At 42.9% G+C, this 22,938-nt stretch overlaps 2 protein-coding genes across 8 annotated transcripts in view; both read right to left on the bottom strand.

The window, feature by feature from the left end:
* Positions 1-31: 31 nt before the first annotated feature.
* Positions 32-8,361, bottom strand: exosc9 (exosome component 9). The gene is made up of 12 exons (XM_063008332.1): positions 8,214-8,361; positions 7,877-7,971; positions 7,485-7,604; positions 7,311-7,413; positions 5,317-5,454; positions 5,111-5,193; positions 4,836-4,968; positions 2,973-3,061; positions 1,974-2,120; positions 1,772-1,896; positions 227-299; positions 32-137 (listed from the first exon to the last, which is right to left on the bottom strand). The coding sequence occupies exons 1-12, from the start codon at positions 8,277-8,279 to the stop codon at positions 134-136; spliced, it is 1,176 nt and encodes a 391-aa protein (XP_062864402.1). The 5' UTR covers positions 8,280-8,361; the 3' UTR covers positions 32-133.
* A 6,481-nt stretch (positions 8,362-14,842) lies between these two features.
* Positions 14,843-22,938, bottom strand: part of limch1a (LIM and calponin homology domains 1a) — a 46,869-nt gene continuing 38,773 nt past the window's right edge. For 4 of the 7 annotated variants that reach the window (XM_063009203.1, XM_063009204.1, XM_063009207.1 and 1 more), the window contains 9 exons: positions 22,708-22,821; positions 20,987-21,079; positions 20,721-20,905; positions 18,983-19,083; positions 18,787-18,892; positions 18,572-18,652; positions 17,081-17,189; positions 16,899-17,001; positions 14,843-16,248 (listed from right to left, as the gene is read on the bottom strand). In XM_063009203.1, the coding sequence (XP_062865273.1) occupies positions 16,223-16,248; positions 16,899-17,001; positions 17,081-17,189; positions 18,572-18,652; positions 18,787-18,892; positions 18,983-19,083; positions 20,721-20,905; positions 20,987-21,079; positions 22,708-22,821 (918 nt within the window). In that variant the 3' untranslated portion in view covers positions 14,843-16,222. Of the gene's footprint in view, positions 16,249-16,898; positions 17,002-17,080; positions 17,190-18,571; positions 18,653-18,786; positions 18,893-18,982; positions 19,084-20,720; positions 20,906-20,986; positions 21,080-22,707; positions 22,822-22,938 lie in introns of those variants that run through there. The other 3 variants (XM_063009205.1, XM_063009206.1, XR_010014673.1) reach the window with 3 other exon arrangements.

The following is a 22,938-nucleotide window of genomic DNA, read 5'->3' as shown; positions in this document are numbered from 1 at the left end:
CACCGCCATCCCCCAGTAAATCACACAAGTGTAAAAAAGAATATTTATTTATCAAACGTGTATTAATCATTTTCTGCACGTCTGGATGCACATTGGTGGCTTCGTCTTCAGACGTCCCTCATCCTGTCCTCCTTCAGCTGGATTATGTAGGAGAGAAATATTTTCATAAGATTTATATTTAGAACCGTCGACCTGATATAGAGTGATAAACGTGTGTGTGACTTACTCATTCAGTCCACTTTTAGACAGAATCACGACTTCCTCTTCTTCGCTGTCTGAGATGACCATCACGTCTGCGTCTGTAGGTCACAAATGCAGTTTTTAGCCTAATGCGAGTCTGGAAGGACCAAAAAACGTAGGTCGAGGGGATCCCCATTGTTTGGTACGTTGGAGAACCTTGGAGAAAATCAGCCTCTGCCACGAGGCTTGAACCGGACATGGATGGATCTTCTAGCAGATCCAAAACATCCACATGGGAGGCGCCGGCCGTGCCGTCGTTTCCTATAGGGTGTGGCTTTTCACAGCTCCTCCAATGAGACGAACTGTTCGATATGAGGTGGTAAAACTGACTCGGAGATGTTCACGAGTCACAAAATACGAGTCCGAGTCGAGTCACGAGTCAATATAATAAACACAAATCCATAACCGCTGCTTACCTGAGCTTCTGTTCTTCCAGATGCTATTACATTTATAAGCGTGCGTCCAATTAGGAATAGAATCCGTTATTTTGTAAATGTGCTTATAATTAAAAACTATAATTAAATAATTAAAAAATAACAGCGTTTCTTACTAACAATTACAATCAGAAGGTGCACTACACTACGTAGGGTATTCCACCATTTTAAGTGAGATTCCAAAGGTAGGGAGCGACGCTTTATCGCTACGCCGGAAGCTGGCCGGAACATTTACACATTGCGGGTTAAAACGGCCGGAGCGTTATTAGAGACACGATCAGAATATAATACATCATTAATTGTCACAGGTAACTAATGTTAACACACGCTGACGTTAGGGACTCTCGTTGCGCACGAGTCATTTTTTTGCGAGTCACGAGTCATTTGAAACGAGTCTGAAGTCGCTCGAACTCGAGTCCCCATCTCTTATTGTAGTAAACCAGCGAGTGAAATTTCATTTTGAACCGGAAGCGTTTTAGACTCTGGGAGAAGCCGATTCTGATTCTCGAGCTGTAACACAAGTTTAAAAGTGAAAATCCAGATAAACACAGATACACGTGGAGCTTTAAAGCTAAAGCCTATTAGAAATGTGTGGAGAGCCACAGGAGAGCACACACAGAAGCTTAGGAGCTTTGTTAACACATCCCTCGCGACTCTCCATACGTTAGGAGAAGTCAGGACTGCAGACAGGCCGGTCTGACACCTGGACTCTGTTACTACGAAGGCGGTTAGGCATCGCTTTGCTGTATCAGACGGAGAACTGTCTTAGAGAACGCTAGAAAAGCAACTTCGCTGCTTCTATTTTCAGCACACATCGGGTGTTATTGTCTCTTATCACCCCTAGGTGGGAGCAGCGCATCGTAGTATTGTTAAATCCTCCCGCCGGTCCGTGAAATTATATCTTATATGAAACCAACCAACCAACCCCGCCATTCCACCGGCTTGTTAGATATCCCGTTCTATGCGACCGACGTTAATACCAGGTTGACCCGCCAGTCTTGGCAACGTGTCGCTCCTTGGACGCCATTGGTCCCCAGCAGCGGATTGGCTACGCCAGTTGGGAGATTAAAATTCATTAAATAGACACAGACACAGACCTTCCTTCTTTGGACCGTCTACGCCGGTCTCCATGTCCTCCTCTTCGTCCTCCAGACCCCACGTGCTCTGCAGTCCCTCTCCTACCTGTCCGGTTCCCGTGGCGACGATCACGGGAGATGAGACGCTGCTCAAGCGGTCAAGGATCTACGCGTACAACGATCCAAATGAATAATAAAGAATACGATTACTTAATAAGGATACGTTTCAGGAGGAGCTTCGGCGTTGCTGACGATCTCCTCCGCCGTCTCCTGGACGCCGGTCGTCTCCACGGGGGTCTCGTCCTTCTTCGAGACGGTGACCCTGTCCTCGGGCGTGGACTCCGCGAAGCCGAACTTCCCGCCTTCCTTCCTATGGATTTTGAAGACATACCAAAAAGTGACGAGGGGGGTTCAATGATAGCGTGTGGGCGGGTTTTATCCTTGCAAAAATGGACGTCAGCAAGAAGAGAGCGATCCGAGTTGATATGAAGCGAAAAAACATGGAAGAAAAAGACAATAATCTGGGCGACCAGCAGGGGGAGGCAGAGCTAAATGAGTATTTTTGCAATAAATCATTGGTACAGTGATGGCTTGGCGTGGACGATAAGGTCACAAATACTGTAAAGCTTGTGATAGAAACTATATTATGCCCCGCCCTACATATTTACTTTTCGTACCCCGTTTTCCCATCATTCTGTATCCTGCGTTCTCATTGGCTGGAGCTCGACTCTGCACACAACCTGATCTAGCTGCGGTTTTCTGGCGAGTGAGGCTCTTAATGAATAGTCGGGCTTTAACTGTGGCGATGTGAGGTTAGTAAGGTTGGTACTGACAGATACCTCCAATTTAGTAAGTATGCGATTTGGGGCGCAGCCCTAGTGTGAACTAGGCACAACGTGCTACCTCCAAGTCACGCCGTATGAAACAGGCAGTGCCTGACCTCATATTATTGTTCAGATAATTAAGCCTTGGGCCCCAAAGCATCAGGGCAAGATGAGGACTGTTAGCTAGTTAATCCTTCCCGGAAGAGAAGATTCCCACAAGACACAGGAACAGGGGTATAATATAGTTTCTATCACAAGCTTTACAGTATCTGTGCCCTTATCGTCCACGACCAAACCATAACACTGTATAAAAGTTGCATTGAAAATTAATTATTGACCTCTGACGCCCCCTGCTGGTCACGTAGCGCAATTAACACGTGTGACTTCCCCCCCCTTACCTGACCCGCTTGTCGTTTTCCAAGGCTTTGTTGATGAGCTCGGTGATTTCGGACACTTTCACACTGGCGATCCTGCTGCACCTCAGAACCTGGACGAGCACAAAACAAGAGAGTCGTTTTTTTTTTATTCGACCACTAATTATGGGTTATTTTTGGTCCTGATGTGTTCAGGTGGCGCAGCGGTAAAGTACACTAGCCCACTACTGAGGGGTCTGAGGATCCAGGGTTTGAATCTCAGCGGTGTAGCTCGTGGAATGAACAAAAAAAAAAAACCCGTTTTGAACCTTTTCATGGGTTTCAAGGCTCTAATTATACCACAGTGTGAGTGCAGGTGCTACACACACACACACACACACACACACACACACACACACACACAGATGTGCAAATATATATATATACAGTATATGCGCCACCTTAATGCCCCCCAAAAAATAATTAAGTAAATGGACAGTAGATCCCGAAAACAGCTTACTGAAAATATAGAAATGATAGAAAATGTATAGAAATAATAAAATGTTTATAGAAATTAAAGACATAGAAATAATAAATTTATAGAATTACAAACATTATAGAAAGTTTATAAAAAATTATGGAAATTATAAATTTATAGAAATTATATAAAAATGATTAAAAAATGTATGGAAATTCTATAGAAATTATAGAAAATGTATAGCAATTATAGAATGTTTATAGAAATTATAGAAAATGTATAGAAATTATAGAAATTAGACATGATAGATTTATAGAACTACAGAAATTGTAGAAAATTTATAAAATGATTTTTTAGAAATTATAGACTTATAGAAATTATATAGAAAGTTTATAGAAATTATAGAAAATGTATAGAATGTTTAAAGAAAATCAATACGGAAATAATAAATGTAAAGAATTACAGACATTATAGAAAGTTTAAAATTATAGAATTATAGAAATCACATAAAATGATAAAAAAATGTATATAAATGATATAGAAATTATAGAATGTTTATAGAAATGACAGAGAATGTATAGAAATTATACATGATAGATTTATAGAATTAAAGAAATTATAGAAAGTTTATAAATTTTAAAAAAAATTGTAGAATGTTTACAGAAATTATAAAAATGTATAGAAATTCTAATGTTTATACAAATTATAGAAAATGTATAGAAATTAAAGACAGTATAGAAATGATAAATTTATAGAATTATATGGAAATTATAGAAATCATAAAAATTATAAAATGTTTATAGAAAATAAATAGAAATGATAAAATGTTTATAGACAATAAATAGAAATGATAGAATGTTTATAGACAATAAATAGAAATGATAGAATGTTTATAGAAAATAAATAGAAATGATAGAATGTTTATAGAAAATAAATAGAAATTATAGAATGTTTATAGAAAATAAATAGAAATGATAGGTTTATAGAAAATAAATAAAAATTATAAAATGTATATAGAAAATAAATAGAAATGATAGAATGTTTATAGAAAATAAATAGAAATGAGAATGTTTATAGAAAATAAATAAAAATTATAAAATGTTTATAGAAAATAAATAGAAATGATAGAAGGTTTATAGAAAGTAAATAGAAATGATAGAAGGTTTATAGAAAATAAATAAAAATTATAAAATGTTTATAGAAAATAAATAGAAATGATAGAAGGTTTATAGAAAGTAAATAGAAATGATAGAAGGTTTATAGAAAATAAATAAAAATTATAAAATGTTTATAGAAAATAAATAGAAATGATAGAAGGTTTATAGAATTACAGAAATAATAGAAAGTTTATAGATAAAATATAAAGAACGTTTTTGGCTTTTAGTCCCTCAGACGTTTGAACCTGCTGAAGGACAGTCATGGACACAGACCTGGTCCTTGAGCAGCATGATGCCCCCGCTGGACTGGACGGAGCAGATCTCTCTGTGTTTGTTCATGGCGATGACCAACAGGCCGTCCATCACCAGCTCCTCCTTCTCACACGGATCCACCAGCAGATACGTGCTGGAATAAAAACACACACACACACACACACACACACACACACACACACACACACACACACACACACACACACACGGCGGATTCGTTTAGCGCTCCGTGAGCTCCCTGAGGTGTGAACATCTGACGTGGTTGTTGTTCTTACCCCTGCTGGAAGAAGGCGAAGCTCACACAGATGGGCATGTGATAAACACTTAGTGGAATGGGATCCCTCTCTTCTGCGCTGAACTGCACACACACACACACACACACACACACACACACACACACACACACACGTAATGACACCATTCTGACCATTTAGAACCCAGACTGCACTTCTGATAGCGAGGACCGAGAGGCGGGACTCACCACGGTGACCTCGCGACCCTGGATGGCCACGTCGGGTCTCTTGAAGTGACAGAGGGCGGATATGGCGGCCACGCTCGCCGCGTCCATCAGGTTTCCGTCGTGGTTCAGGACGTGAACGTCCACACGGATCTGCCAGACCTGGTGATCACAGTCGGAAGCATGGAAGACATTGAACAGAGCGATTCATGTTCACACGAGTCATTCTTCACATGAATCACTGTTCAAACAACTCATTCTGGACACTGAACATGAATGTTCAATGACTGAATAACTCTGTTCAAACGAGTCATTCTTGACATGAATCAGAGGTATTCAGTCATTGAACAGAGTGATTCATGTCCGAAATGAGTCATTTGAACGAAGTGATTCATGTCCAGAATGACTTGCTTGAACTGTCGTTCAAGTCGAGGTTGAGTCGTTTAAACAGTGATTCATCAGTGACAGTGAGTCATTTGAACAGTCTTTCATATCCAGAATGAGTCATTTGAAAGAAGTGATTCATGTCAAGAAAGATTCATTTGAACAAGGTGATTGAGTTGTTTGAACAGAGTTATTCAATCATTTGAACCAAGTGATTCATGTCCAGAATGATTTGTTTGAACTGTCATTCAAGTCGAGGTTGAGTCGTTTAAACAGTGATTCATGTCCAGATTGAGTCGTCTGAACAGTGATTCATGTCCAGATTGAATCGTCTGAACAGTGATTCATGTCCAGATTGAGTCGTCTGAACAGTGATTCATGTCCAGATTGAATCGTCTGAACAGTGATTTATGTCCAGATTGAATCGTTTGAACAGTGATTCATGTCCAGATTGAGTCGTTTGAACAGGGTTATTGAACAGAGTGGTTCAAGTCCAGACTGAGTCGTTTAAACAGTGATTCAAGTCCAGAATAAATCATTTGAATGAAGTCTTGAGGTTGAGTTGTTTGAACAGTGATTCACGTCAAGAATGATTCGTTTTAACAGAGTTATTTAGTCATTGAACAGAGTGATTCATGTCCAAAATGAGTCATTTGAACAAAGTGATTCAGTCAAGAATGATTTGGTTGAACTGTCATTCAAGTCCAGAATGAGTCATTTGAAAGAAGTGATTCATGTCAAGAATGATTCTGAACAGTGATTCAAGTCCAGAATGAGTCATTTGAATACAGTGATTCATGTCAAGAATTATTTGTTTGAACAGTGATTCATGTCCAGATTGAGTCATTTGAACACAGTGATTCATTCAAAGAATATGTTTGAACAGTGATTCAAGTCCAGATTGAGTCATTTGAACGAAGTGATACATGTCCAAACTGAGTCATTCGAACAGTGACTCAAGTCCAGACTGAGTCGTTTGAACAGTGATTCATGCTCAGACTGAGTCAGTTTTTAAACACAGTGATTTATTTTTAAAAATGATTCGTTTAAACAAGTGTTACTCAGTCATTAAACAGATTGGTTCATGTCCAGAATGACTCATTTGAACACAGTTATTCATGCCAAGAATGATTTTTTTGAACAGTGATTCATGCCCAGAATGACTCATTTGAACACAAGGATTCATGACCAAATTGAGTCGTTTGAACAGTGATTCATACCCAGAATGAGTCATTTGAACAGTTATTTATGTCAAGAATGACTTGTTTGAACAAAGAGATTCAAGCTCTGATCGAGTCGTTTGAACAGTGATTCATACCCAGAATGAGTCATTTGAACCGAGTCATTTTTGTAAAGAATGATTCTTTTAAACAGAGTTTTTCAGTCATTGAGCAGAGTCGTTCATGTCCAGAGGGATTCATTAGAAAAGAGTCCTAGTGAATCAATGAATCAAAGCCTAATTGGTGTATGTGACAGTCATGGATGTGTTTAATGGACGTTTAAGAGGATCCGTCATAAATAATGGGACAAACTGCCTCAATCCAGGACTTGTAGCTGTAATTGCTGCCAAATCGGTTGTGAAACAGCGTTTAATAAATTAGGGACTAGAACATATGAACATCTGAACACCCGACCTTTTCTCCTGAGATGACACACAGCGACTCCGTGTCGATACACCTGGAGTTCCTCAGACATCTCTCCAGCTGCCTGTTCAGCATCACCAGCAGCTCCGACTGTCTACAGCGGACCAACACAAGCGTTAATGTAACGATGGACGGTAACACGGGTCCAGGTCTGAGGTTACACACCTGCTGGATTGGAAGGAGGGCGACGCCATGGGTGAAAGCTCCAGGTTGAAGAACACGAGACCCTCGGTGGGACGGGAGTCTTTCGGAGGGACCAGCTCACACGACGCCTGAGCCAGAACCCTGGATCACATTTAATACAAACACAAAACATTAAAACCACCTCCTTGTTTCTACACTCACATATAGAAGCACTTTGTAGTTCTACAATTACTGACTGTAGTCCAGCTGTTCCTCTGCATGCTTTTTAGCCTGCTTTCATGCTGTTCTTTATTGGTCAGGACCCCCACAGGACACGGGACTAAGCTTAGTGCTTCTGGTGTTGACTGGAGGTAACTCCCCACACTCATGTTCCAAAATGTACTAGTAACTTAGTCCTGAGGAGTAAATATTACCTTGTTTTACCCAGACTGACTGTACAGCATCCAAAATCGGTTCCAAACGTGACTTTTATATTGCGGTAGTCGTAGGTTTGTCTTCCATCTAAGCGCTAACAACAACAACAACAACAAAAAATTATGTTTTGTCCATATTTTTTATGAAAGGTTGTACATTTAACCGGTTCTTGTGGATACGTCTCAAACGGCGTGATACTGATCAAAAAGTGCACTGCATGTAATTGTATTTAGACCCTACTTAGTGCACTTGTGTAGTCAGTACGAAGCGATTCGACACTCGGCCCGCGTTAGCATGTTAGCACGCAGGCTAAAGTCGAAAAAAAACAATGTTTACCTTCTTCTCTTTAATGGCGCTGAGTAAAAACAGTCGCTCGCAGTTGGACAGCGGAGTTTCCTTCATCTTCACGGCAACAATGTTCCACAATTAAAAAAAAAAGTTTATTTATAAATGTGCTAATGCTACTCCATAAAGCATGGAGCTTCTCCGACGCGAAGTGATGACGCAGATTTGGCAAAACAAAGACGCGTAGGAATGATGCAAGTGTCCTGCCTGCTGCCAAACAACAATAAAGGCTTTATAATATATTTATAATAAAATATAATTTCTGGATTTTAATAAAGCATTTGACACAACACTACAGGGTCCATTCGTATGCTAATCTATAACTGTAGCAACAAAAAAGACATTTATTTAACTGAACAAAATATTTAATATCGATTTGGATCTTTCGATAATGTGATGGACAGTAGATGGTGAAATAATTTCCCCTCAAAGTGGTAACCCTCAACTCCTGCTGATAACAGACCACAATACACGTTTCCACTGTGTGACGGTCCATCCTGGATGCCTCCGAGCCCAGAGAAGTCGACGCCGCTTCTGGACGTGGTTAACATAACGCCCGTGTGGTCATATCAGCTAGTGTCGAGTGGCGGTTCTTGATGCGGCGCCGTCTGAGGGATGGAAGACAATGAGCAGCAAGCCGTATGCATCTTGCCACCCACACATTGACGAGTGTGGCGCCACCCAGCGTTGCGTGCGGAGAGACGCACCCTGAGAGCGCTCCTTCCTCATCTCCGTGTAGGCGCCTCTAATCAGCCGGCAGAGGTCGTAACCGCACCATTCCGACAGAGAGAGACCCACATCCGGCTTAGTCCCGCCCATCTGAACAGCAGGCCAATCGTTGTTCATACAGCCGCCCAGCCTCAACCGGTAAGGCGGAGCTGGATTCGATACGGTACCTTCGATACCTTAACGCAGCCACATGCGGTACAATGACAGACAGATCTTTTACTGATAACAGTCTGGATGGTATCTTATATATAAGCTTATGGATCGATCAACGGTCGCTAAGAGCATCAGACACAAGAAAACTCCAGTTAAAATAGTTTATTTATACAAACATACACTTGCTATAAAACCCCGCTGCGTTCGGAGGGTTTGTCGGGGGTTCTTATGATCAAATAAATAAAATAAAGTCACGATTCGTCTGTACAGGTGATGTTTACCTGTGACTAGCACGTTAGCTTAAACAGAGAATAAAGTGAGTGACAAAAGCTTGGATGTGTCCCAAACTTTAGCATTCTTACTGATTCGTTTGAACAAAGTGATTCATGTCAAGAATGATTCGTTTGAACAAAGTGATTCATGTCAAGAATGATTCGTTTGAACAAAGTGATTCATGTCAAGAATGATTCGTTTGAACAAAGTGATTCATGCCCAGAATGAGTCATTTGAACAAAGTCTTTTATGTCATGAATTATTCATTTGAACAGAGTGATTCATGTCAAGAATGATTCGTTTGAACAAAGTGATTCATGTCAAGCATGATTCCATTGAACAGAGTGATTCATGTCAAGAATGATTCGTTTGAACAAAGTGATTCATGTCAAGCATGATTCCATTGAACAGTAATTCATGCCCAGAATGAGTCGTTTGAACAAAGCGATTCATGCCCAGAAGGAGTCATTTGAACAATGTGATTCATGCCCAGAATGAGTCGTTTGAACAAAGTGATTCATGCCCTGAATGAGTCATTTGAAGGAAATCTTTCATTTCAAGAATGATTCGTTTATACCGCTATTTAAGTTCAGACTGAGTCGTTTGATTCAAGTCCAGAATGAGTCATTTGAACAAAGTGATTCATGCCCAGAATGAGTCATTTGAACAAAGTGATTCATGCCCAGAATGAGTCATTTAAACAAAACCTTTTATGTCAAGAATGATTCGTTTGAACAAAGTGATTCATGCCCAGAATGATTCGTTTGAACAAAGTGATTCATGCCCAGAATGAGTCATTTGAACAAAGTATTTTATGTCATGAATTATTCATTTGAACAGAGTGATTCATGTCAAGAATGATTCGTTTGAACAAAGTGATTCATGTCAAGCATGATTACATTGAACAGTAATTCATGCCCAGAATGAGTCGTTTGAACAAAGTGATTCATGCCCAGAATGAGTCATTTGAATGAAATCTTTCATGTTAAGAATGATTCGTTTGAACAGTGATTCATGCCCAGAATGAGTTATTTGAACAATGTGATTCATGCCCAGAATGAGTCGTTTGAACAAAGTGATTCATGCCCTGAATGAGTCATTTGAATGAAATCTTTCATGTCAAGAATGATTCGTTTATACCGCTATTTAAGTTCAGACTGAGTCGTTTGATTCAAGTCCAGAATGAGTCATTTGAACAAAGTGATTCAAGCACAGAATGAGTCATTTGAACAAAGTGATTCATGCCCAGAATGAGTCATTTGAATGAAATCTTTTATGTCAAGAATGATTTGTTTGAACAGTGATTCATGTCAACAATGATTCGTTTGAACAAAGTGATTCATGTCAAAAATGATTCGTTTGAACAAAGTGATTCATGCCCAGAATGAGTCATTTAAACAAAGCCTTTTATGTCAAGAATGATTCATTTGAACAAAGTGATTCATGTCAAGAATGATTCGTTTGAACAAAGTGATTCATGCCCAGAATGAGTCATTTAAACAAAGCCTTTTATGTCAAGAATGATTCGTTTGAACAAAGTGATTCATGCTCAGAATGAGTCATTTAAACAAAGCCTTTTATGTCAAGAATGATTCGTTTGAACAAAGTGATTCATGTTCAGAATGAGTCATTTAAACAAAGCCTTTTATGTCAAGAATGATTCGTTTGAGCAGAGAATATCATGTAGCTTTTTGTTAAAGTGAGTGACGAAAACTTGGGTGTGTCCCAAACTTTAGCATTCTTACAGAGTTAAAGAGTTAAAAAGGTTTAATTTGAATCATCTAGACCAGGATTTTTCGAATTTGTATTATTCCGTGATTATTTCAGGCAACACAAACAGCGCAAATTCTTCTCTCTTTATATGAGACAGAACATGAAGCTTCCACAAGGGGGCGGCAGCGTACAACTTTCATTTATTATTATTATTATTATTATTATTATTATTATGTATTTTTCTTTGCGACCGATTTTTTTCGGTTTCAGCATGTGTCCCAAACTCTAGAATTCTTAAAGAGTTAAAGAGTTTTTATTTATTTGATCTAAACCAGGTTTTTTCAAGCGACCCACATTTCGGCCGTGATTTTTTCAGGCAGCACAAAGCAACTTCAGTCTATTTATACAAGATGTAACCCAAAGCCTCCACAAGGGGGCGACAGCGTAAAAGTTTAATTAATTATTATTTTATTGATTTATTATATGATTTATAATAAATCAAAACCACCTCCTTGTTTTTACACAAGCACTTTGTAGTTCTACAATTACTGACTGTAGTCCATCTTTCATGCTGTTCTTCAATGGTCAGGACCACCACAGAACAGGTATTATTTAGGTGGTGGATCAATCTCAGCACTGCAGTGACACTGACATGGTGGTGGTGTGTTAGTGTGTGTTGTGCTGGTATGAGTGGATCAGATACAGCAGCGCTGCTGGAGTTTTTAAACACCTCACTGTCACTGCTGGACTGAGAATCGTCCACCAACCAAAAACATCCAGCCAACAGCGCCCCGTGGCGGACGATGAAGGCTCTCTCTGTGGTCCGGTGGAGGTTTAGCTCTTGGTGAATTTAATAATGGGGCAGTCGTAGCTTAGCGGTCGAGGTACTGGACTAGAAATCAGAAGGTTGCCGGTTCACGTCACACCTCTGCCAGGTTGCCACCATTGAGACCCTTAATCACTTAAACTGTTTAGAATGTTAACGCTAAATGAACAAGACTAATTTTCTTAGCTAACTTAGCCTCGATAGCTAGCGTTACGGGACTGCACAGTGTTACAAAAACAACAACGGATCCTAAGAATTCGGTAGATTTTATTAGATGAACCGGTTGGCGACTAGCGCTGTGACGGATACGCAATAACGGAGACACGGCTTAGCTTCGGACGTCGCGTACAGACACGCCCTCTTAAAGTGTCTAGTCATTCTTAAGGCACAACATAGAGACAGACACGACCGACTGCCGTCTGGAAAAAATACAAAAACAAAAAGATACATTTTTATATATATATATATATATATATATATATATATATATATATATATATATTTTAAAGGAAGACCTTCCCGAAGCTCAAACGAATTTAACAACTTAAAATCTCGGAACAAACGTCATGCATATTATTTATATTATACAGCAAACTAATCGTCGTTAATTAGAAGACAATTGAAAAGGAAATAAAATACTCAACATAGGTTAATACTAGCAATAACTTAAAAGCAAACGACTAAACAAACCGACGTTTTAAACCGTTCAGTCGCTGGAGGAAGGAATCCCGAATGGCCACCTAGTGTCCAAATGAAAGTACAGAAAAAAGTAAAGCAACCCCCTTAAATTACCTGGAATTTAACACGAATGACCGAAATACGCCAAGTCGAGCCAATTTTCCGACAACATTCACGACGAAAATGCGTAACACAGTGTTGGAAGATAGGCGCGGTTGTGGCCTAGCGGTTAAGGAATCGGTTAAGGAATCGGACTAGGAATCCGAATCCGAATGTTGCTGGATCAAGACCCACCTGCTGTCGGACCCTTGAGCGGTTTCGACCGCAAACTGGATAAAAGTGTCTCCTGGATGCCGAAAATGGGAACGGAAAATAGTTGAAAACGAAACGGCGTCCCTGTTGTGAAGCGGTGGTGGGAGCATCTCGGTTTGGATCTGCTGGGAAATTGAAGCGGGATGATGCGCCATGATCCCAAAAAATGCCAAACATTTAAGTTGAAACTAGTTAAAAGGACACGATAGAAATAGTCATCCCTGCTGTGAAGCGCGGTGGTGGAAGCATCTCGGTTTGGATCTGCCTTGCCGCCATAGGGTGTCGAGTTTGTCGAGCAGGGATTGCCCCGCTTCAGTTTCTCAAACTCAACACCTCATGGCGCCAAAGCAGATCCAAACCGAGATGCTTCCACCACCGTGTTTCACGGTTGTTTTTATTTCTCCCGTCCCCTTTTACCTATTTTCCATTTCTGTAACGTGCGATGGTGGACGCATCTCGGTTTGGATCTGATTGTCGCCGTAAGGTGTCGAGGTCGAGAAATCGAAGCGGGATGATGCGCCACGATCCCAAAAAATGCCAAAAATAGAAAGGGAAAATAATTAAAACCGAAACGTCGTCCCTGCTGTGAAGCGCGGTGGTGAAAGCATCTCGGTTTGGATCTGCTTTGCCGCCATAGGGTGTCAAGTTTGTCAAGCAGGGATTGTCCCGCTTCACCTCTTGGGGGCAAAGCAGATCCAAACCGAGATGCTTCCACCACCGCGCTTCACAGCAGGGATGACGTTTCGGTTTTAACTATTTTATGTTCCCATTTTGGGCATTTTTGGGATCATGGCGCATCATCCCGCTTCAATTTCTCAACCCCGACACCTCATGGCGGCAAAGCATATCCAAACCGAGATGCTTCCACCACCGCGCTTCTCAGTTGGTTTTCATTTCTACCGTGCCCTTTTACCTATTTTCCGTTTCTGTGAAGCGCGGTGGTGGAAGCATCTCGGTTTGGGTCTGCTTTGCCACCATAGGGTGTCGAAGTCTAGAAATCAGAGCTGGATGACGCGCCGTGATCCGAAAAATGCCGAAAATTGGAACGGAACATAGTTAAAGGGAGACGGTAAAAATTAAAACCAAAGCGTTATTCCTGCTGTGAAGCGCGGTGGTGGAAACATCTCGATTTTGAATCTGATTGTCGCCGTAAGGTGTTGAATTTGAGAAACCAAAGCGGGATGATGCGCCATGATCCCAAAAATGTCGAAATGGGAACGGAAACTAGTTAAAAGGGGACGATAGAAATCAAAACCAAAATGTCAGCGTCATCCCTGCTGTGAAGCGCGGTGGTGGAAGCATTTCAGTTTGGATACACAGGTTGAGAAATTAAAGCGGGATGATGCGCCATGATCCCAAAAAATGCCAAAAATGGGAACGGAAAATTGTTACAACCGAAACAGCGTCCCTGCTGTGAAGCGCGGTGGTGGAAGCATCTCGGTTTGGATCTGCTTTGCCGCCATAGGGTGTCAAGTTTGTCGCGCAGGGATTATCCCGAATTTGTCGAGCAGGGATTGTCCCGCTTCAATTTCTCAGACTCGACACTTCATGGCGGCAAAGCATATCCACACCGAGATGCTTCCACCACCGCGCTTCACAGCAGGGACAACGTTTCGGTTTGAACTATTTACGTTCCCATTTTGGGCATTTTTGGGATCATGGCGCATCATCCAGCTTCAATTTCTCAAACTTGATACCTCATGAGGGCAAAGCAGATCCAAACCGAGATGCTTCCACCACCGTGTTTCACAGCAGGGATCATGGCGCATCATCCAGCTCTAATTTCTCGACCTCTACACCTTACGGCGACAATCAGATCCAAACCGAGATGCTTCCACCACCGTGTTTCACGGTTGGTTTTCATTTCTACCGTGCCCTTTTACCGATTTTCCGATTCTGTGAAGCGCGGTGGTGGAAGCATCTCGGTTTGGATCTGATTGTCGCCGTAAGGTGTTGAATTTGAGAAACCGAAGCGGGATGATGCGCCATGATCCCAAAAATGCCAAAAATGGGAACGGAAACTAGTTAAAGGGGATGGTAGAAATCAAAACCAACTGTGAAGCGCGGTGGTGGAAGCATCTCGGTTTCTGTAGCGGACATTAGAAAGCCGTTCGGGATTCCTCCGCGCAGGCCGGTGCAGCATCGCTCGCCTTCATTTAAGGCTTCACATTTCACATCGATTTATCGTCCAGTATAAACCCGAGAAACAAATCACATGACCTCCTTAATAAGTCGGGAAACCTTATAGCTTTATGAGTATATACACTATATGGACAAACGTATTCCCCCCTAATTTAGCGTAGCCAATCTGCTCCTGGGGACCCCGACGGCGCCCAAGGAGGGTGTATATTTGCCCGACACACACCCCCGGGCAATCAAGATCCTCACACCCCACCCCTTAGTCCGGTCTTTTCCACCCGGCAGACTGGAAGCCGATTCTGTCCCTGGGCGCCCAGCCGAGCCCGGATTCGGACCCGAGCGCTCAGAATCCCGGCCGATCATCCCGCTGTGCCACCTGGGCGCCCAAATCAGTTCCCAGCCACACAAATGGGCACAAATTCCCACACACAGACATACCTCGACTGGCCATATAGTGTATACGATTTCGAAAGCTTCACCCAGAACGGCTCGTATCTCTTTCATACGCGCGCTATAGGCAGGGCCGGGGCTATATACTGGGCGGGGCAGACGGGTCAGTAGCCCCCCCGGACGTTAGAGTAGAGCACTAGGGGGCACCATCGGGCCAGTTCTAAAATCAGAGGAACCAGTATTTTGGCCTGGAACACGCTGGCCGTGCCGGTGCCTCGACCTCACATCAGTGGTCACATTTGCCCGTCATACCGTCGTACGCCCGCTTGGATCCAATCTCGACGATCCAAACTCTTGATTGGTGCAGTCCGGCCCTGACTATAGGGTACGAGGTGCGAGATCGACCCGAAACGACTCCAATTTCCAACCAAAAAAAAAAAAAAAAAAGAAGTAGAATTTAATAATCATTGCTTATTATGCTTTACGCTTCTTTCTAAACGTCTACAAGTAGCTGAAAGTTTGTAAAAAATAGCTCTTAAAGTGCAAAACACGTATCGACAATCAGGTTGGACGTCCGAAATCCAGGTTAGCGGTTCTTAAATTTAATTCCCGAACTGTCCGTTTGCGCTAAAAAGGCGATTAGTGCTTTTTTTTTTAAATTTGTGCTTCTTTCTTGAGAATGAGAGAGATGTTTGAATGAGAGAACTCGGGTGTCCGTCGTGTTCTCGGCCCTGGCGTCGGCTCGGCGGGTCTCTCGGGCTTCCTCTCCGACGCCTCCGGACCGGCCTTATAACACCGTGGGCTGTCCAGCAGCTGAAAGGATAGAGATGTTATGATGTCATAATTGTGTACAGCTATAATCCTATTGTATTCATTATTCACTTAATTATAACAATTAACTTAATATATACGTATATATATTCATGCAGTTCTTCAATGGTCAGGACCCCCACAGGACCCCCACCTTACCCCCACCCACATATTCCGGTCATCCCTCCCTGCAGGCACTGCCAATTATGCCCGACGCTGAGTTTCGAACCGAGGAATATCCCGCTGTGCCATCTGGGCGTGTTGAGGCCCCCACATGATGGCGTCGACTCTTGATTCTTCTCTGGTTTTGCATTCACTACTGGTAGCACGAGGCGGCACCTGCAGCACCTCCAGGATGGCACACCCATGTTCGATGTGTCTCCCAGTCTCAAGAGCATGGAGGAGATACCAGGACACATCATCCAGCAGGACCGGTTTGGTGGTGGGTCACTGATGGTCTAGGGAGGTATATCCTTGGAGGGACACCCTGAATGCTGAGATCCACAGAGTGTGTGGGCAGTTCCTGGACGACGAAGGCATCGATGCCATTGACCGGCCCTCACGTTCCCTAGACCTGAATCCGACCGAGAACCTCTGGGACTTCGGAGAAAGCCTGACCGTCATGGTGACCCGACGTGAGCTGGTATACTCACCGCGGGATTTTAGGTAGCACTCGTGACAGTTGAGCACGCCGGTCCGGATCCGGACGTCGGTCCCCGAACTCGTGTCGCCGAGCAGCCCTCTACAGACCCCGCACTGGAACACACACACGGGTATTTAAACATTCGCTAGAAAGGCATTACAGACCGGGTAAAGAACGTAAACATGTCGGTACCTTGAAGCACTGGATGTGGAAATAGAGGCCGAGGGACTCGATGATCATGGCTGCTCCTTTCCCCAGTGGCTCCGTACAGCTGGAGCAGAGCTTCTTTGCACTTATGGACCTGCAGAATTGTGCATAACGACATTCTAAATGTAAATAATTGCCAATCAATTCAAATTATTATTATTATTAACCAACTACAGTTCATGATATTGTGAAAAGATTCCGGAAATAACTGTTGTTATCCGGGCTGTTAAATTGGGTGTTTTGGGTACAATTCTCTCATACTGGCCACTGGATATTCAACATGGCACCTCATGGCAAAGAACTCTCTGAGGATGTGAGAAATAGAATTGTTGCTCTCCACAAAGATGGCCTGGGCTATAAGAAGATTGCTAACACCCTGAAACTGAGCTACAGCATGGTGGCCAAGGTCATACAGCGGTTTTCCAGGACAGGTTCCACTCGGAACAGGCTTCGCCAGGGTCGACCAAAGAAGTCGAGTCCACGTGTTCGGTGTCATATCCAGAGGTCGGCTTTAAAAAATAGACACATGAGTGCTGCCAGCATTGCTGCAGAGGTTGAAGACGTGGGAGGTCAGCCTGTCAGTGCTCAGACCATACGCCGCACACTGCATCAACTCGGTCTGCATGGTCGTCATCCCAGAAGGAAGCTGACGCACAAGAAAGCCCGCAAACAGTTTGCTGAAGACAAGCAGTCCAAGAACATGGATTACTGGAATGCCCTGTGGTCTGACGAGACCAAGATAAACTTGTTTGGCTCAGATGGTGTCCAGCATGTGTGGCGGCGCCCTGGTGAGAAGTACCAAGACAACTGTATCTTGCCTACAGTCAAGCATGGTGGTGGTAGCATCATGGTCTTGGGCTGCATGAGTGTTGCTGGCACTGGGGAGCTGCGGTTCATTGAGGGAAACATGAATTCCAACATGTACTGTGACATTCCGAAACAGAGCATGATCCCCTCCCTTCGAAAACTGGGCCTCATGGCAGTTTTCCAACAGGATAACGACCCCAAACACAACCTCCAAGATGACAACTGCCTTGCTGAGGAAGCTGAAGGTAAAGGTGATGGACTAAACCCAATTGAGCACCTGTGGCGCATCCTCAAGTGGAAGGTGGAGGAGTTCAAGGTGTCTATGTCATGATATTCTAATTTAATGACCAGCACCAGTATATATATATATATATATATATATATATATATATATATATATATATATATACACTATAAATATATATATATATACACACATACATACACACACACACATACACACAAACACACATATACATACATATAAAATTGTGCAACTGCAACCTTAATGGAAGTGAAGGCAGGCAGATGAGACCAGAAATGGTATGACCCACTTTAAAGATGTTTGTGTGTGTATATATATATACTGCATGTATATATACCGTATATATATATATATGAGAGTGCATGCAGGACTATTGCATGCTGGGTAGTGGAAGAACAACCTACCTGTCTGTAGATGCCGATGCGTCTTGTGATGATGGACAAATTACAGATGTGCATCCCAAAACATGTTCGTACGACCCAGACCTGACCCACACACACACACACACATACACACACACACATGCATTAACGTACATCCATGAACGTGGAGCAGAACAATGAGGAATATATGAATCAGCCGAGCGTGCACGAACACTCACGACAGCAAACACACCCACCTCCTCATTTTGGGAGCCTGATCCTGCGGAAGGCCGGCGTTCCGGTCCAGCGAGGCCGTCTTGTTCAGCTCGTGTGTGTGTTCCGGTTTACAGCTCCAGGTCTCGTCTGCATGTACAGAAGTTTACACCCATGAGCCAAAACATTAGGACCAGGCGTGGCGATGCCTATTTCCTAACAGTGGTGCACGTGAGGTACCCTGGATGAACTGCAGTCGCGGCGTCGCCGTTTGGCCCTCCTGATGCTCCGCTTGCTGGCCGTTCTGCTGCGTAGGTTCGATTTCTTCTGTCCAGTTAGAGCTGTGTGGATGTGAAATATATTAACATTACTCTTTAAGTCTCAACAGTATGGCCAAAAGTATGTGGACACCACTTATGAAATGAATAATTCAGAGATAAATGAAATCTCAAAACAAACACTGGCAGAAGAATGGGCTTAATGGCTGTAAAATCTTATCTGTTAGGTGTGTATTATGAAAATTAATCTAGGTTTAAGCCTTACAGTAAAAAAAGGTAGACTCGATTTCAAGGAGTCGATTCTTTGAAATGTTTTTAATTCTTCCCCACGTATTGTTTTGTGAATAATAATAATTCAGTTATGCTAACAAGTAAATAAAACAGAATAAAACCTACGTGTTTTATTAAATATTAAATCTTGATGCGTTCGGTTTGTCTGTGTTTTGAACTGCAAAACTGGGAGTCGAATTTGATGAGTCGATTCTTTGAAATGTTTTAATTCCTGCCCCGTACTGCTTTATGAATAATAATTAATTTATGCTAGCTAATAAAACGTACGTGTTTTATTAAATATTACATCTCAAAGCGTTTGGTTTACCTGTGTTTTGAATTGCAAAACTGGGAGTCGATTCTAATGAGAGTCGATTCTTTGAAATCGATTCTCCTTTTTGTTTTTTAGGTTAAGGTTTAAACCTAGATAAATTTTTATAATAAAAACATAACAGGTAAGATTTACAGCCACTAAGCCCATTCTTCTGCCAGTGTTTGTTTGTGGATATTTTATTCATTTCTGAATTACGTATTGGAAAACATTTCAAAGAATCGACTCAGCTCCGAATCGACTCCCTGTTCTTCAGTTCAAAACACAGACAAAACAAACGCTTTGAGATTTAATATTTAACACAACACGTATGTTTTATTCTTTTTTATTTATTTTATTTGCCAGCATAGTTTAATTATTCTTCATAAAACAATATATGGTGCAGGATTTGAAAAAAATGTAAAGAATCGACTCAGCTCCGAATCGACTCCCAACTTTGCAGTTCAAAACACAGGCAAACCGAACGAATTGAGGTTTAATATGTAATACGTAACACGTACGTTTTATTTTGTTTATTTTATTTTATTTCCTAGCATAGCTGAAATATAATTATTCATAAAACAATACGTGGGACAAGATTTGACAACATTTCAAAGAATCGACTCTGCTCTGAATCGACTCCCAGTTCTGCAGTTTAAAACACGGGCAAAACAAACGCTTTGAGATTTCATATTTAATACAACACGTATATTTTATTCAGTTTAGTTTTTTATTTTATTTGTTAGCATAGCTGAATTATTATTATTCATAAAACAATACGTAGGGCAGGATTTGAAAACATTTCAAAGAATCGACTCATCCGAATCGACTCCTAACTTTGCAGTTCAAAACACAGACAAACCAAACACCTTGAGATGTAATTATTATAATTTATAATTTAATAATAACAATTACAATTTTTTGAGGAGTTTTAACATCTCGTGGAAAGCTTGACGTAGTTAAATAGAGTTAAAACCTTGTATAGTCGTGCGTTTAAGGCGTCCTCATACTTTTGGCTATGTAGTGTACCACAACTGTACCAATGTGCACAACTCAAGGTCCATCAAGACAAGGTCAGACAACACTTGGCTTTTCTAAATAGCACCTGTGCTCCACCCACCTTGTCCCGTCCGACTTGACCTGTTTCTCCAGCATCTCCTGTTTCCTTTCCCAGTCAGCCAGCGACAGGACGATGGTGTCGTGAGAGGTTCCGGTGGGGGAGGCGTCCGTCACCGAGCCCGAGGACGACAGACCGGACGAGTGTGGGGTCAGAGGGGCCACCGTTTCCTCCAGGATCTTTTGCTCCTAATAAGTAAACCACGACCGATCAGTTGTTTGGAATAACACTGACGAACCGAAGTACGAAGTGATGGATGCGTGCCGAACCTCCTCGTGGTGTTTCCTTTCCTCTTCTTCTACTTCCTTCTGGGCTTTCTCCCACTCCTGCTTCAGTCGTTCCTGCTCCCTCTGATACTTTTCCTGTAGGAGCCAAAAAACCCTTTATGATCTGTCCTCCAATGCCCATGGTTCCCCTTGCTGGCCACCCGATCTGCTTTATCTAGCACGCAGATCTAATAACTGCGCGCCTACAACGAGCGCCAAGGAGGTATGCGAATCAAATTCCGGAAGGTACCAGAATGTCACGCACTACCGTGTGGTGAAAAGGTGTACAGAGTAAAGGCCTCGGCGTACTTCATGCGGAGACGACGTTCGCCTGGCTTCGGCGACCAATGTGACGTCATTGCGGAGAAAGCGAACAACCACGGACGTCACGCAGAGGCTTCGCTCGCTTTGTTGCGCACACGGAAGCTGGGCGAACTCCGCGGACGACGACACTCTCGTGCCATGAAAACAAACATGGACGATTTGAGGAGCGTCTCTCAGAGCAAGTCTGGCGGCATCGTCACCTTTATGATTCCTCACTGAGAGATTATAAAGACAGATGGTTCTTACTCTGCTTCTTCTTGTAGCATTTTTATACGCTTCCAATACCTTGCACGTCGCCATAACTGTGATCATTGTTTTTCGGTAGTCATGGAATTGAACATCATAAATGTCACAGCGTCACCTGCAGCTGTGGAGCAGATGTGACAGGCAAAACCAAACCGCTGAAAGTATGCCAGCTTGTATGCTCGCGAAGGCCAGGTCACTTAGGAACTCTTCGCCCGGATCCTGCCGGCTGCTAAGGATATTTGCCGTGACGGAGAGTGAACAGAGGGACATTTGGAAGAGACCGGGTCTGGGCCCTTATTCTCCCACCTGGTGCAAGATCACCTATCTCTGCTGACCCACGATATGCGAAGGAATGGATCGTCCGTACTGGAAGAGGGTCAACTGCTGAAGATCGCAAATGACCGTGGCCTTAAAGGTATGTTTCAGTCAACTTCAAACTTGACTGAGTTCTGGATTCAAATCAAGGCAGAATGTCCATTTCCAACACCCCATCTTGAAGCGGGGATTTCTGCAGTGACGGCAACCAAAACAAAGCTCCGGAGTAAACTGGACATAAGGAACACACTTCGGTTGTTATCGTCTCCCATCACCCCTAGGTGGGAGTGTCTCTTTGCAGCGAAAAAAGCGTAGAGTTTCCCGAGGGCGTCTTTTTTCCAGTGGCAGCCAGCACTGGGAGTGTCAACGAGAACCCCAAAGCGAGGCCGAGATTTGGATCCAGAATCCAGTAGAGGAAATGTACTGAGGTGAAACGAAGTTCCCACCCATAGTCGGCTGCTGTACGATAGACCGAGAGGACAAACCTTGGGACCGCACCTCTAAGCCAAAACATTAGGACCACCCTCCGTGAGGGTGGAAGGATCTGAGTGACTTTGACAGGAACCAAACCGGGTCTGTCCGAAAACCTAGTGAGCTGCCTTGCTGCCTACCTGATCAGCTGCCTCAGTAGAGAGAAGGCAGACGCACTACTTGGACAGCGATTGCGGTGGTTACGTCACCACAGTTCCGCTTACTAAGCTAACCAACGGGCTGAGGCGGTACAACTCTATGAAGAGAGATCGCTAGGTTTTCGGACAGACCAACGTTAGATCTACTGATCCACAGGACTCATTTATAGGTCATGCGTCTCTCTCCATGCAGCGAGCACACGGGTGTACCTGTAGCAGGCGCTCCTGCTCCTGCTGCCAACGCTCCTGCCGTTTGCGCTCCTCGTTCGGGTCCCACGTCCAGTGATCGACCCTCTTCGCGAGGTTCAACATGGGGGTTTCGATCTGACGTGCACGGTCACACACACAGCGGGGAAAAGGAAACAGCGGGAAACTCGACGTCAAGGAAACAGAGAAAGAAAGCGAAGCGAAGGGGAGGAAAATGTAGAGACGGCAGGTAGG

Source organism: Trichomycterus rosablanca, chromosome 14, assembly GCF_030014385.1.
Source record: "Trichomycterus rosablanca isolate fTriRos1 chromosome 14, fTriRos1.hap1, whole genome shotgun sequence".
In the NCBI taxonomy this organism is placed as follows: Eukaryota; Metazoa; Chordata; class Actinopteri; order Siluriformes; family Trichomycteridae; genus Trichomycterus; species Trichomycterus rosablanca.
The sequence above is the reverse complement of the archived record's forward strand: the minus strand, read 5'-3'. Positions and strand labels throughout refer to the sequence as shown.